Source organism: Anoplolepis gracilipes, chromosome 2, assembly GCF_047496725.1.
Source record: "Anoplolepis gracilipes chromosome 2, ASM4749672v1, whole genome shotgun sequence".
Taxonomy (NCBI): domain Eukaryota; kingdom Metazoa; phylum Arthropoda; class Insecta; order Hymenoptera; family Formicidae; genus Anoplolepis; species Anoplolepis gracilipes.
In genome coordinates this window covers 7,573,784-7,588,706 of record NC_132971.1, presented here as the reverse complement: position 1 = coordinate 7,588,706, position 14,923 = coordinate 7,573,784, and the positions used below count along the sequence as shown (strand labels likewise).

The window sequence follows — 14,923 nt, the reverse complement described above, 5'->3', positions numbered from 1 at the left end:
ATATTTTACCCATTTAAAATCATGCATCGCAAAAAAATTCTATAGTGAAACACGGAGATATTATACGGGCAAACGTTTGAAAGGAATACGGTTTCCAAACGCGGTATTGTTATTGTGACGGCTCCTTAGCAAATTCCGGCAGCCTCGTTAGTCAATATCAGATTGTTTCGTATAGCGCATGTGAATTATTAAACTTTCACAATGTGCATATGCATGAAAGGCGATAGCGAGGCACGTAATACTATCACAGTTTCTGTATGATTGAATATGCACAGTATATATATTAATTAAAATTTATATACATATCATCATTACAATCTTAACATCATACAACCAGCACATATATTTCGCAATAATATGTTTCAAATATTATCATACAGGAAAACAAATGCAATGTCTCTTCAACGTTAATAATAATTATTTTAATAATTTATTAAGATCATAAGTTTTATTCATATGTTTCATATAACGTTGTATAAAGCAAGTTATAACATTTCGTAGATATTGTCAGACTTTTCAAAGTAAAGTTCTTATTAAACGAGGCAGTATGTTTGAGATTCATACGAAGAATATAAAATTTGGCGTGTGAAGAAGAGCCTAATTGTCACATTTGCACGAAATTCAGTATAAAATACGCTTACACATTATTAGTTACTTTAAATATAAGCCTAATAAAAACCGCAATAGTATCAAATAAATAATTAATTTTTCTAAATAATTTAAGTCATTTAATTGTTCTTTATCACGCGTGCGCAAAATCCAATTGTAATTTGTTTACAGAACATGCAATCGATTATTCCCATTCATTCTTGTCATGGACATAATATAAATAGCTCGAGCATTTCTTATGTTTGCTTTAAAGACTAACTAAAGAAAAGAAATAATATACTTGAAAGGATTCTTTTTTTATTATACTTATAGCTGTATGACGTTATAGTAATGGCTTGTAATAAAACTGAAATTTGACATATGCTCGAACATTTATTTGTTCTAATTATTTTTACTTTTTTCCATTAGAAAAAGACAAAGCTTTTAGTTATATATGTATTCATTCTCTTTCTATTTTTTAGGCTACGTTACCAATGCTCGGTCTATATATATTGTCTATATTTATTATTTAAATTGATATGTTAATTAAGTAATTTGCAAAAATAAATAGTCTGTCAATGCAAATGACAATCTAAGACAGTAAATAATAGCAAATTTCTAATTAGTAATATTTATTGCTGGAGACACTGCGATATCTGTGATGAACTTTACATTAACGTCACAGAAAGATTAAAAAAAATGTTATTTCAATCATTATATAATAAATCTATCGAATATACATCTTCATTAAACATAAAATATATTGTACATTTATGCCAAAAACAAAATTATACCTAATAACAAGTATAGAGTGTAAGAGGCTGAGATCGCTAGAATACTATTTCTCTATTATATCATATTAATAGGAATATTTAATATTAATTTTAGGAATATCTAATATCTAATATCAATAAAAATGTTAGATAAGATATAAGATATTCTAATATTAATGTTAAGAAAAGATGGACGAGAGCGAAAAATTTTTTGGACATTCCAAACTTATATAAAGAGTTCATGAAATGAGTAATGAAATTGTTCACTTCAAGCACCTTCAACGACTCTATGTGTTGCCTGATTCGCCAAGAACCTCTCAACCCTTTCCCTAAATTCTCTGTTTGATTCTGGCAAGGGTAACCGCGGTCCTAAACTAGCGAGACCTTGCAGAGTGGTGAAGTTCTGTAAACTTTCCGACAACTGGTGATTGTGATTCAAGATGTCCGGCTTGGGTGCAGGGGGTTTTCTCTTCTGTAATTTCGTTGTTTTCGAACCAGCGACAGCATTGCCACTCTCCGGCAGATTCATCATTCCATTGAACGCAATTTGCGCGCTCAACAGTGACCAGAGTATCTCCAGACAAGATGCTATTATAACGTTTATGGTCATCGATACTCTGTTCATATTTGGTTCAAATTCTCGCTTACGCCAAACAGCCATTTTTTCTTTTCTCAAACTCACAGATTCCGTAATGTTCATCGTGTTATCTTCCTGGAAGGTATCTTTCGATATAATCGTCCTTTCCTCAAATGTGACCGACGCTTTAAGATTATTGTAACTGTCATTCATGATGCCGTCTTGGAAACCTGATACATTGAACTCAAAGGGTTCCAAAGAAACGAGTGATTTATTCAATTTGTTGATTTTCGAGGAATCGTGATCTTTGATGAACTTTAGATTGTCTTTGGATGTTATATCATGAGTCTCATTCGTGAAATAATCAACAGGATGACGAGGAGCGTCGAGAGTTTTCAACGACTGTAGAGATTCTTCAGCGTTTAAAATCGTTGTGAGGTCGTACATCATGATGACGCCGCAGAAGATCGCAGCCACCGAGGAGAAGAGGCTACCGTAGAAGAAAATGGTGATGTTCCGGTCGATGTACCAACGTCGCCAAGCGAGGCAGCCGGTCACGGACGGTATCAGACATACGAGAGACAGAACATGACCCGGAACAGACATAGCCACGGTGCTCAGAAAGAGGGATATCGCTCCGAGGATGAAGTGAATCAGAGACATGCCACCAACTGTCGACGCCGAATAGCGACGCTCCGATGGATATAAAGATGACAACGGTGGCTTTGTCTTGATTTTTATAACGTACACATTCTCCATCATTGTCTTTTATGCGATTTAAACCGCGCGCATTCGATCACACAAAATTATGTTGTAAGTCAAAGAGACTGATCCAAAGAAAGGATTACAGTAAATTTAATTCGATACATTTGCGTTCAAGACAAATTCGTAATTGTAATTCACGCACAATCAATTGTTTCACATATTCACATTTTTAAAAAAGAGAATTTGCATTTTTATAAATTCTCATCATAATGTATAAATACAGAAACTGTTTATGAAGTAATTTCTCTTGCACTTTCTGCTTCGCTGTTGAATTGAAAATCATTCGATCGTAGATGGAATGCAGCAGCTGTGTGTTACAAAATTTGTCTGAAAATCATAAAAATAAAATGTTTTATGAATACATTCAAGTGGATTGAAATGTCATGTGAAGTTTATTAATATAACTTGCTGGATTTTGAATAAATATTATGCACTATATGTATTACTATATATATTAAGAGTAAGAAGATATTCATATTTTTATTAATTTTATAAATAATATATTAAAAAAGAAAATATATTATATCTCTAATATAGGTATTTCATAAATTCTTTATTTTATTTATATAAAGATGTTTTATAATTATTACATGCAGTATAACGAGATAATCTTACATAAATATATGTACCAAGCGCAATGTAGAGTGAAAATTTGAGTGATTAGAAATTAAATTATATGGTTGAAAAAAGTGCGCGATCGACCGTGGAAAATCAAACGAGTCACGATGAGCGATCGCGATGGTTTTACACGGCCACTCTCTCATTCCGCATTCAATTATACCGGATGTGCAACCCGTAATCGAGTTCGCGGGCAGTATCGAGCTGGTCGAGGAACGTTTAACAAAGTGAATTCGCTGACGTTTGATGGCGTAGCAGAAGAAGCTGCTGCCGAAGCCGACTTCCGCAGCAGCCGGCCGAGCAATTATCGCAACCGCTTCTCGTTCGACTTAATTGAAATCTCCATCGCCGTCGGCCGCATGCGCCTGCGATTTCGCTCCGCGTGGCTTTCCGCGAGATAGACACCTTGCGCAACTCGCGGATAACAATCGCTCGCTCGTGACAGCATCCAGCAAGTCTCGGCACAATACGGAACGGCGTTCACACGCCAACGACATTGTAATGAAATCAACATTTCTGTCATAAGTAACATAAAAATGAAACAAGATTATATGCAGGGAGTTCCGGAATGTAGATTTTATACTGAGACATTGTAGAATGGATAAGATTAAAAGAAAATTGTAATAAAAGAGCAATTTATAAAATAATAGGATGTTATCATAATAAAGTAGAAAATTCAGAATTATAATAAACGCGAAATGTAGACTTTTATTTCTCACGAAATATAGATTGTGACATTTATATGGGTTATAATTATAACATTACTTGTGTAACTGGTTCAATAAGCTTAATGACTAGATACACGATGTTATTATGTGCTCGATCTTTTGTTTTTTTTCTCATGCTAACATTATGCAATTGATTACGAGGTACTACGATTATATATTACGAGCGCGCCTGTCTTTTCTCGAGTGTTCGTTTTCATGTCGGATTAGCATGTCAAATCGTGTGAATCTTTATGAAATTTCTAGTAAATTTATATTTTGAAATACACAATAATTCAAATATTAAATATTCAAACATATAGTAAACTTTTGCAAAGTGAGATATTATTTCTGATTTTTTATTTTATTAAATATTAGTTAATGTAAATAATATCATATTTTTATGAATCTAAATTACTTTTCAAAATCCAGAAGTTACGTAAGGTTGCAAAACAATTATAAGACACTATTAAAATTAATCAGAAAATTAAGAAAGACATGAACGCAAAACCAATCTTTTTGAAAACATTCACTTGTATTCATTTATTGTAATTAACAATGTTTATATTTTCTTAAAAATCCTAAAAAATAAGTCTTAAAATCATAAAGAAGATAATAAATCATTTTATATATGTGACATGTTATCCTAACTTTATCTTTTCAAAAATAAAAATCTGGCGGTAAATATTACATCTTATAAAACATATACATATAATGAAATCTTACAAGCTTTATCTCATTCGCAAATTTTCCCAGAATTTTCACTGACAATGCTGAATCACATTTGATATCCTTTGTCACATTAGAAGTTGCTTTCGACTTCGAAAGAACGAAATTTTGACAATCACATCTCATAGTTTGAAGCGATCGCTCGCACGCGACACTTGAGTGGCGACTGAGCTACGAAGACTAGTCCTTGTTGAAATTACTACGAATTCCCAAACGATCCTCCCACGCAGCCGACTTCTAGTGAAAGGGACAACAGAGAGCAGCGTCGGATGAACGTGTACCTTCGCATATTAAGCTTTGTTCACATCACTGACTTATGCTCATGCGCGAAACGATCTTGACAATGAGAAGATATATGCAATCTTGCATTTTTCTTTTGCTATTTCTCTCATTTGTTGCCATCAAAGATGTGCAAAATAGGTGTCTAAATCTATTTGAAAAGAATATGTAAAATAGTTGAAATCTTTTTATTAAAAAATACAAAATAGTTTTTAGACATCTATTTAAAATAGGAAAAGGAGGACATTTTTAAAATATGTTTTTTTTAATCAAAATGTTTTTTAAATATTTATAATTATATTTAAATATTTATATTCTTATCTATTTCTTCTTTATTTATATTAAAATTTTTTTTTTTATTATGTATATTTCTTATTATCTATCTATTATATTATCTTATTATCTAAATTTTATTTTCTATATAAAGTCACATCTGCATTTTGACATAAGTATGATAAATGCACTCACATACATTGCTAATATGATGGTAATGAATTGGTTACGTACACTGAAGTACGAGCATCCGTGTGTGCCTTGATGTACATTGAACCTATCATTTCCCATAATTACCTAACTTATTAAACATTTAATCTAGGATTTATTTTACAATAAACAAGTACAATGTATTGTTGCAAATATTTGGATTTATTGATATTTAAAACTATTATCGATATCTCGATTAATTTTTTAGTTTACAAAAGAAAAATACATTTTTAAAATAGAAAATGGACGATAGAACTCACTCAAATAAAAATGTGTAAAATGATTTTTGAAAAAATGTATTTTAAATGAAAAATATAAAATAATTACTTCACATTTTGTATTTCCATTTTAAATTTTATTTTAAATGCATATGTCTGGTTGCTATACGAATAACTGTGCGAGAAAGAATAATAGAAAGTTGTAAATAATAAAAAAAGAGAATAGTAAAAATATTCGAATATTTTTCAGAAGCTGAGCAAATTTCCTCGATTATATGCCTATATGGTTTGACAATTTTGTTGAGCACAATAAATTGATACTTTCAGAATGGGATGCCGCACACGTGCTTGAATTTTTTGACCCAACTGAATTTTTTCAAGATGATAGTCAATTAACTTCACTTACCTCTCACGAAAACATGACCTTTCCTCCCATTATGAAAGTCCCGTTATAATCGAAGGTAACTCTGAGAGAGCAAATGTATCCCAGGGTCTTCGTCGAGGTTTGCGAATGAGCTAATCCTTATTGTTGACTATAGAAACACGACGTGTGGGTTCGGTACACGACCTTTTCGTTCGATCATTGGTAAGGAATCATTCACGGATTACGTTACTCTCCATCAAGAAATATACGTAGAACAAAGAAGAAGCGTGTAATCTCTTGATTTTGCCATTATCTCGACTAGATTATAATAGGTAAAAAATTAATCAGCGTTATGCGTTACTTTCAAATGTCGTCTAATTTAATGAGCTAAGAAATGAAGTGGGAAATATTTTCATTAAAAGACACTTTGGATTTAAAGATTATTTGAAATTGAGGTCATCTCTCGTACATTGTACAGTCCGATTGATCATCAACGGTTGTTGATAATCTGATGATCTTAAGTGGAAAGCGTATATATATTTGGGCAAACACCTGCCGCTTTCAATCGTGGAGAAATTTAGTCAATTTAATCTTATAGGTAAGAGTCGCTACTTCACATTTACAGTGAAACTTAATGTCCGATCTGTTTTAAATTACACAAATGTCAAATATTTAATATTGATATATTATACAAAATAACTAAAATTTCGAAATATATATCTAAAAATTTAACTTGTCAGAAAAATAATAATGTAACAATTATTTCGTAAAAGGGTAATTTCAATTTTGCACCGACAGCAACTGTTGCAACATTATTGGTACTACATTTTAAAAATGATGGAAAATATCGCCACGCAACTATTTCGTAACAACATAATTTATAGATTGAGGCGATACTGAAAAGCGTCACTAGGTTAACGTTTTAAATTGTTACAAACTTTAATGGGCTAAGCTGTTCGTGCAGGAATGAGAGAACGAAAGAATGAGAGAGAGAGAGAGAGAGAGAGAGAGAGAGAGAGAGAGAGAGAGAGAGAGAGAGAGAGATCGCACGCGATTACCGTGTCTCTTGATGATTTCTTCATGATCGCATAAGGATCACGATTGCCTAATGCGGAATGCTAACAGGAGTATCATTATTAGCGCTGTTTTGCAATTAGAAGGATTATCAAGAAAGTATAGCTTTCAGTAACTGTGACGACATTGTGTGTAACGGTGTGTGCATCTTTGACGCGTCGCAAGAACGCGAGGAAAGAAAGAGAGAGAGAAAGAGAGAGAGAGAACTTTCACGAGAGGCAAAATCGCTTTGGCGTCTCGATAAATCGTTCATGCGGAAATTATGACACTGCTTTCCAGAGATCGTGCGTCATTGTTGAAGACATCGAACTTCCGATAAGATCGTGCGGATCGCAAACTCGCACGAGCGGATAATCAATCGCGTTTTTAGAGAGACAATGAAAAGAAATCAATTCTTACATTAATTGTAAGCATGACTCCGCACAACGGGATAACCGCAATCTGTGCAATTGCGTGTGGGACAAGCCGGAAAACGGTGCGTGCATTCAGGGACAGTTGCACGTGGATGCACGCTCTTTGCGTGTGTCCGATAATACTAATTAGAATAATCACTGTAACTATCATTGTATATCTAACATCGCATTTTGTTACAATTATAAGATGAGTGAGAAATAAGGTACAAAAATAGAGCATGATACATAATATTATATATATATATATATATATATATATATATATATATATATATATATATACACACATAAATCTTATTTATAGATGCAAATATTTGTTATATGGAAAACTAGTATTATTAACTACATATCATTTCTCGCGCTCAGTACCATGTATTATTTAAAATAAGAGAAATTTTGTATAATTATTAGAAAAGTAAATAGGTAAACAAATTAGAGAAATTTTCCAAAAGTGATAGAATCCTCATTGAAAAGTAACCGAGAGAAAATGACAAACATTGCGATCAACAATGAGAATATATATTGATCGGAGAGATCTGGTTTCTTATTATCTCGCGTACGATATCGCCGCTTTTTCTTGTACACTTTCACGTAAGTATCCACCCTGTAAAAAGGCTTGGAAAAACGCGTGCTTGGTCGTATAGGCCACGCGCGCCGTTTCGGATCTTTTCATTTAAAGTGACTTTTCGGCCGTTAACGTGCCAATACTCACGAGAGCGTAAGAGAAATATAGCCCAGCGGACAACGAGAAAAAGAGAGAGGAAGATAATGACCGAATGCATTCGTGTTGGAGCAGCTGTTACTATCAGGGCACGCGTCTCAACGGTCGCGGCAGCTGCCCAGAAAATTGACTACGGTAGCCTCATTCTGAGTTCTTCGCGTCCATTTGATTATAAGGACATATATTTTATTTTTTCATAAAATTATATAAAATTTGCGATTTATTACAAAATAATAAAATCTGTGCGCCGATAGTAGAAATTGAAGCAAAGTAATTTCAAATGTTTAAATGACAAAATTAAGTCCTTACAAATAATGTATAAAATCCTAAAAATCATAGTTATATTATTTATCCTCAATAATATAATTTTTTAAAAGAGTTTTCTGACAAGAAAACTATTTGTTGTTTGTTTCTGCCTTTATACTTAATTTTATAATATTTTACTAAGAGAAACAAAAAAATCATTTAATATTTGTAAATATTATAAATATAGATTTTAAATAAAAGGAAAATATAATAAGAATTTTTTATGTTAAAACACGAAAGTCTCAGTTTACTTCGATGACAGGCGTATCCTTCGACAGGCATTTAAAGTTTAAATTGCTATGTCAAAAAGGTTTCGTGACATCGAAGCAACGGTCAAAATTCTAGACGAAATATACTATAGTTTAAGGGCCCCCACCGCGCGCGAAGGGACACCGGGCCCGTATTACGTGAAACCTCGTGACAACCCCACGAGCAACCGTGCATATACAGATACGCAAGGGAACGTATGGAGAAACGCCCTTTGTGCATCTGCTGTTAAGGGAACTCACGAGAGGCAGTTTGTCGAAAGCAACCGTAGCGAGCACATCGGATGGTTAACGAAAGTATTCTTAATGGATATTCTTGGAACGTATTCTGCGAAGATAAAATTGCTTATCAATTTTATTACTCAACAATTACAATTTTAATATTCTATTATTCAATTTTAATTCGAAAATTGCATTAATTCTTAACTCTTATACAAGTGGATCGGTTATAAAAAAAAACGTCGTCTAAGACACTTTTAATTATTTCATGACTGTGCTTTTCTGAAGAAATTGCGTGATTTATAAAAAAAAGTCACTGTGTGTGTGAGATAATGCAATTTTATTGTTAAAAAAGATGGTTTGAGAAGCGAAAGAATAACTTCGACGTATGTCTGAGTATTGTTCGAAATTTGTACAAAAAGATGTGCAAGAAACTTTGCAGATTGACACACGAAATTACCTCAACGCCGATACAAATAGTGACTTTCGCATTGGAAACTTGGCGATCTCCTGTTTATGTTAGCAGCACGTTAGTGATCCTTATAAATCGACCTTAAATCTGATGATTTTTTAATTGTATCATGTTACTATTGGTATATTAATCTGGAAAATTTGCTTGGAAATTCATATGTGTGTATTTGTGACTGATAAAAGAAGATGTGATTAGTTTTTGTAAATTTTGTTAAATTTTATTCGCGAGAGTGAATTTTCATTGATAAATTCTTAAACAAACCATTGTTTATCAATTTTTTAATTTGCATAATACATGAAAGAGAGATTCCTTCCGGATAGAAGCTACGTCCAGTGAAAGTTCGTAAAGAAAGTCCTTCATACTTCATTATGCGCGCTTATTTGGTTAATAACGTCTCAGACTTAATCGTTTAAGTCTTAATTTGTTTCTCCGCGAGTCAATGCCAGATTCATTTGCTCGAATCAGGCTTAAATTTATTAGCTTAATTCTTCTTTCCTTGACCAACCGATCTGCGGAGTTTCTTAACGCTCATCGTCGAAGATTACATTGTAAATTCGCTTTTGTCACTCGTGGAAAGTTCGATGAGATAATCACGAACGACAGTTATGGCGCAAACATCCGAACCGGCGCCGGTGCATTGCTACACCAATCCGTCGTTCTGCCGTCAATCGGAGTACATCCCGGACGATCATGTCAACGACCTGCCGCCGCCGCCGCCGCAGCAGTTTCAAGGAGGCGATGATTTACCGCCGCCTCCGCCGCCGTTGCAATTGCAATTGCACGCCGCGGGTCAGAGCAATCCGGCTTTTCAAGCACCACCGGAGACGACGTTGAACGGATCGCGGGATCGGTATTGTTATTTGGAGGATAGCAGAGCTTCCTCCGTGCACAGGAGATACGCCAGTCTTCCGGTGGAAGAGCCTCGCGTGACTTACAGCCAGTCCTCCTCGCAATACGAATACACGCAGCAACAGGACGAGAGGGACCGGTTACCGCGACGGGCCTCGTCGAGGTACGAGTTCATTCCGCAGCAGCAGGTGCAACAACGTTCCGCACCGGCGGCCAACCAAGACGATCGAGGAGGGCCGCAGACGCGGACGTGCCGCGGCAATACCGGTAGGTACGCGATTATACCGGGTGACCAGGACTACCAGGATTATCAAGACGACCCGCAATGGAGCAATGCCAAATCGGCGCCGCGGCACATCAACACTCCTCAAGGTGATTTTTTTTTTCTTAATTTAATTGTTATGTTAGAAATAAAATGATAAATCTTTTTCTCCGCATCTTTCGATTCTTTAATAAGATTGAATAATATAAGAAGTTGAGTAAGAATAATATATATGTATATAAATAAATAAGAAAATTTAGCTATATTCTTAAATAAAAAGAGTATAGATAAATATATGTATGAATATTTGAAATTTTTAACTGTACAATTTTTTTGCAATTTCACAGGCCGTTACACCAGAGTGCCCGTGCAAGAAGAGATTCCGCCGGCACTTCCCGAGAGAAACGTGCAAGAACTCTCAATGTCGCCAAAAAACAACTTAGCTACGCAGAAACTGCATGAAATATTATCGACGCCCAGGAAACCGAGATCAAGATCCGAAGAGAGGACACTGTCGCCGAAGAGACAACAATCTTTTAATCAAATTAGTACACCGCAGAGAAGGGCGCTCACACCTGGTGGATCTCCAAATGGTTTGAAACTTATTATTATTCTTCAATTGCGTTCAATAATAAATAACATTGCAGAAATTAAACATCGATTAATATATATATATATATATATATATATATATATATATATATATATATATGTGTCAGAAAATTCTAACATAAATCTGAAAATAATTCATTTTATCTTTTTCCACACATTTTTCACGCGCATTCTTCGTCACAATTAATTCTTTTTTCTGCTAAACTTAGGTCGCACCTTCAGTCCGACACGCACCACTCCTCAGGGTACCCCTCAAAGCCGAGTTTTCGCGCCTATGGGACCCCAGACGTCAACGCCCAACAAGGAATCGACGGCTCGCAGATGTCTTCCTTTACTGGAGAATTCATCCCGACAGCAGGATGTTTATCCAGCCAATAATTGCGGTCGGCTTCGTTACGTGGGTACCGCACCGGTCGACTTAATGAACCTGAGTCACAATGAACCGCCGCCTCGTTACGTCTACGCAGAAAGCGGCCTGGAGTCGATGCCGATGATGTCCGGATCACCCAGGTATCACGTGGTGCCTGCCGATCAGAAGAACTATCAGAGCGTTGAGAGCGCGTTTATGGCGCGCACCGCCGTTGTAAGTGACAATGACGCAAATGGTGATGCAGAAAAATAATATCGTCTAACAAAATGCAATTTTTCTAGGTACCACCGTTATCTCCGCCAAACAGCGACGCGAATACGACTTTGGCGAGCGGCATGGAGAAAGGCGAGAGAAAAAGCGCGCCAATTCTGCTGGTGCTGGTTGGTCTCCTGACATGCGGCCTCGCTCTTTATTTATCCTGGTCGCAAGGAAGACGGTAGGATTTTCTTAATTCTTCATTTCTTCAAGTATTTTGAAGGAAAAATTTAAAAAATAAAAAATTATAATATTTAATATCAATTTAACAGCAAACATTTAAACACTTTAAGGATTACTTATATATTTATGCTGAAAGATTATTTTATTAATAATTTTAATGTATGTATTTTTTATGTTAGAATTTAAATTAATGTTCGAATTTATATTAATAAGAATTTAAATCAAATATTTAAAAAATTAAAAATTAAAAAATATTCAAAATTAGTTTTAAAATAATATTTTATAATAAATTAAAATTAATAGAAATTTAAAAATGTTTTTATTATGTTTTCAAAACATAAACTTTAAAATTCAAGATATTGGTAACTTTTGATAATAAATTAATAGAAATATTATAATTAAAAAATGTTTAAAAATTTTTATTTCAAGTAAGTATTAATTACATATTAGTTTTAATTAAGTATTTGTAAAATAATTAATTTATCAAATTTTTATTAATATAATAAAAGATAATAAAAGTTATAAGATATAATAAATAAAAGATATAAGAAAATAGGTGAAGTAAATAAAATTTGCTTGATTAAAACAAAAGAAAATTCAATGAGTTGAGCTTCTATTCAAGATTAATAAAATAAAAGTATTTACATAAATTTAATATATACATATTAATATATATATATATATATATATATATATATATATATATATATATATATATCTATATGATTTGATTTAGTAGGTATAATAATAACGAGTTAAAAAAGTTCGCCCATTTTGAGCCATCGGCGCCCATCATTCCTATATTATTTTGTAGATAATAATGGAAAAAATAGTTTTAGATCCTAAAACCCCCGCGGAAAGTAGTTCTAACCTCCTAATGATCATTTTATTGGTCATTTAATTTATTCGATGGCTCATTATCAGAGCTCTCCAACATAACAGAAGCAAAATGCTATTAAAGAATATTACTATACGTATAAAAATATCTATATAATATCGATCACTTTTGGTATTTAGAATATGATGAAATACTTCTTATGACATACAGATATCTTCTGAGCATTATTATGTTAGATATGTAGCTCTGATAATGAGATATCGAATGAGTAAAACAACATCGTTAAGAGGTCAGAACTACTTTCGACGGGAATTTGAAGATCTAAAACTATATTTTTTTAAATACTACCATTATTACTTACAAAATTATATAGGAATGATGACTGGGCGCTGATCGTCCAGAACCATTTATAAAAATGGGCGAAGTTCTTTAATATTAATGATAGTATATATAAAATTAAAATAGAAGATACAATACATAATATTGCAATAATCCCTTTAAATTTATTGGAGGAATTGATCATAAAATTGCGTAAGCAAAAAAATGTGAATAGAAGTTACTGTTAGATTTGCAGGGAAAACATTATATTAGGATCTCTAAAAATATAAGAATATTTAAGATCAATAAGCCAAAAGAAATAAAATAATTTATTACGTTATAATACATTACTTATAAATATATATTTTTTTCCATCGTTTTATAAGTTCCGATATCTAATAATGAAAATCTCGGTTTTAGATATTACTTCGATAGCGCAGTCGGTTGCGGTGCCTGTTGCGCTTTAGCAGGTGCATGCCGGAGTCTACGAAGAACTTGGACGGGACTTGGTCTAGCTGGATTGGCAGCGTTGAGCTGTGCCGGTCTTCTATTGCTAGCTGCTAAATCTCCAAAGGACGGCACACCACTCCACGATATTACAGCGGGTGCCTTGTGCGGCGTATCAGTTTTAGGCGCTGGTCTCGCTCTGTTGGCCCTTTTGAAGCCGAGATGCAGTTTCGGACGTCACAGACGAGTGCATTCATGGATACCACGATTCTCCCCTTAATTTACGCTGCTCTCGATCGTTAAATTAGCCATGTGTCTTTTAGAATTGCCTTTTTAATAGAAGGATATGTAAAAATATGTTTAAGTTTAAGATAATTAAAGAATATATCAAAAAAATATTTGTAAAAAATATTCAGGACATAATATTTTTTATCTTATAAATAGTAAAATGATTCTAGCAAAATACTCATGCGAAGAGAACTTATTAAGAAAACACTGTAAAAATTGTTGCAATTGTAAAGACAGATGATAGTTTTTTAAAAATTTTTGTCGAAGGTAAATTATTGTTTTTTTTTAATCTTTTCTCGCCTGAAGTGTCAAATACTAGCTCTCTAATTGATCGAATATACGAAGTAACGAGGTATGAGCTTATTCGAAATGTATAAAAAAATAAATTACCATAGTTTATATAAGAGAGAACACATTTTTGTTTAAATTCAGAAGTTACATTTAAGTAAAACTTTCAAAAATTCTTATTTAAGTGTTCATTTTTATGTGTGTGTATATACGTTCCTCAAACATATTCTAATATCTTAGAATCTAACATGCATATGTACAATGATTAATGACATAAGTACTCTCATAGTAAATAAGAATAGTTTAAGAGGTGAATATTTAGAATAAATCAAATGTACTTATTTTAACATTATTATATTAACATGTAGTTTCTGAGCTGTATAAATAGTGTTTTAAAAATATCATATAAAGGTTTTGAATTAAATTGAATTTAACGACATATTTTTTATAAAATAAAAATTGTTTTACAAAAAGTATGAATTGTGAAAATATATTACACCATTTGTATCATGCAATTTTACTATTATATATGTATATCCTTACTCATTTTTATCAGATATGTTCTATCATATTGTATTAAATTTTTTTGTTATAATTTATTTAGTAATCTGGTATAGAAAATGATATAGAGACATTCCGTAAAA

At 33.1% G+C, this 14,923-nt stretch overlaps 2 protein-coding genes across 3 annotated transcripts; one reads left to right on the top strand and one right to left on the bottom strand.

Annotated features, from left to right (window-relative positions):
* Positions 1 to 406: 406 nt before the first annotated feature.
* On the bottom strand, positions 407 to 4,908 carry LOC140676315 (uncharacterized). Its single transcript, XM_072911237.1, has 2 exons — positions 4,752 to 4,908; positions 407 to 3,030 (listed from the first exon to the last, which is right to left on the bottom strand). The coding sequence occupies exon 2, from the start codon at positions 2,698 to 2,700 to the stop codon at positions 1,630 to 1,632; it is 1,071 nt and encodes a 356-aa protein (XP_072767338.1). The 5' UTR covers positions 2,701 to 3,030; positions 4,752 to 4,908; the 3' UTR covers positions 407 to 1,629.
* A 4,238-nt stretch (positions 4,909 to 9,146) lies between these two features.
* LOC140676366 (uncharacterized) lies at positions 9,147 to 14,649 on the top strand. Of its 2 annotated transcripts, XM_072911335.1 has the most exons (6): positions 9,147 to 9,626; positions 10,147 to 10,790; positions 11,028 to 11,273; positions 11,502 to 11,875; positions 11,944 to 12,098; positions 13,677 to 14,649. In XM_072911335.1, the coding sequence occupies exons 2-6, from the start codon at positions 10,175 to 10,177 to the stop codon at positions 13,981 to 13,983; spliced, it is 1,698 nt and encodes a 565-aa protein (XP_072767436.1). In that variant the 5' UTR covers positions 9,147 to 9,626; positions 10,147 to 10,174; the 3' UTR covers positions 13,984 to 14,649. The 2 variants fall into 2 exon arrangements, with proteins under 2 accessions (XP_072767436.1, XP_072767435.1); XM_072911334.1 differs by having other exon boundaries at positions 9,147 to 10,790.
* Positions 14,650 to 14,923: the final 274 nt, after the last annotated feature.

Coding starts and splice junctions, on each gene's coding strand:
- LOC140676366 (XM_072911335.1), top strand. CDS start 10,175: ATGGCGCAAACATCCGAACCGGCGCCGGTGCATTGCTACACCAATCCG. Junction 11,876..11,943: donor TTATGGCGCGCACCGCCGTT/GTAAGTGACAAT, acceptor CAATTTTTCTAG/GTACCACCGTTATCTCCGCC. Junction 12,099..13,676: donor TCCTGGTCGCAAGGAAGACG/GTAGGATTTTCT, acceptor TCTCGGTTTTAG/ATATTACTTCGATAGCGCAG.
- LOC140676315 (XM_072911237.1), bottom strand. CDS start 2,700: ATGATGGAGAATGTGTACGTTATAAAAATCAAGACAAAGCCACCGTTG.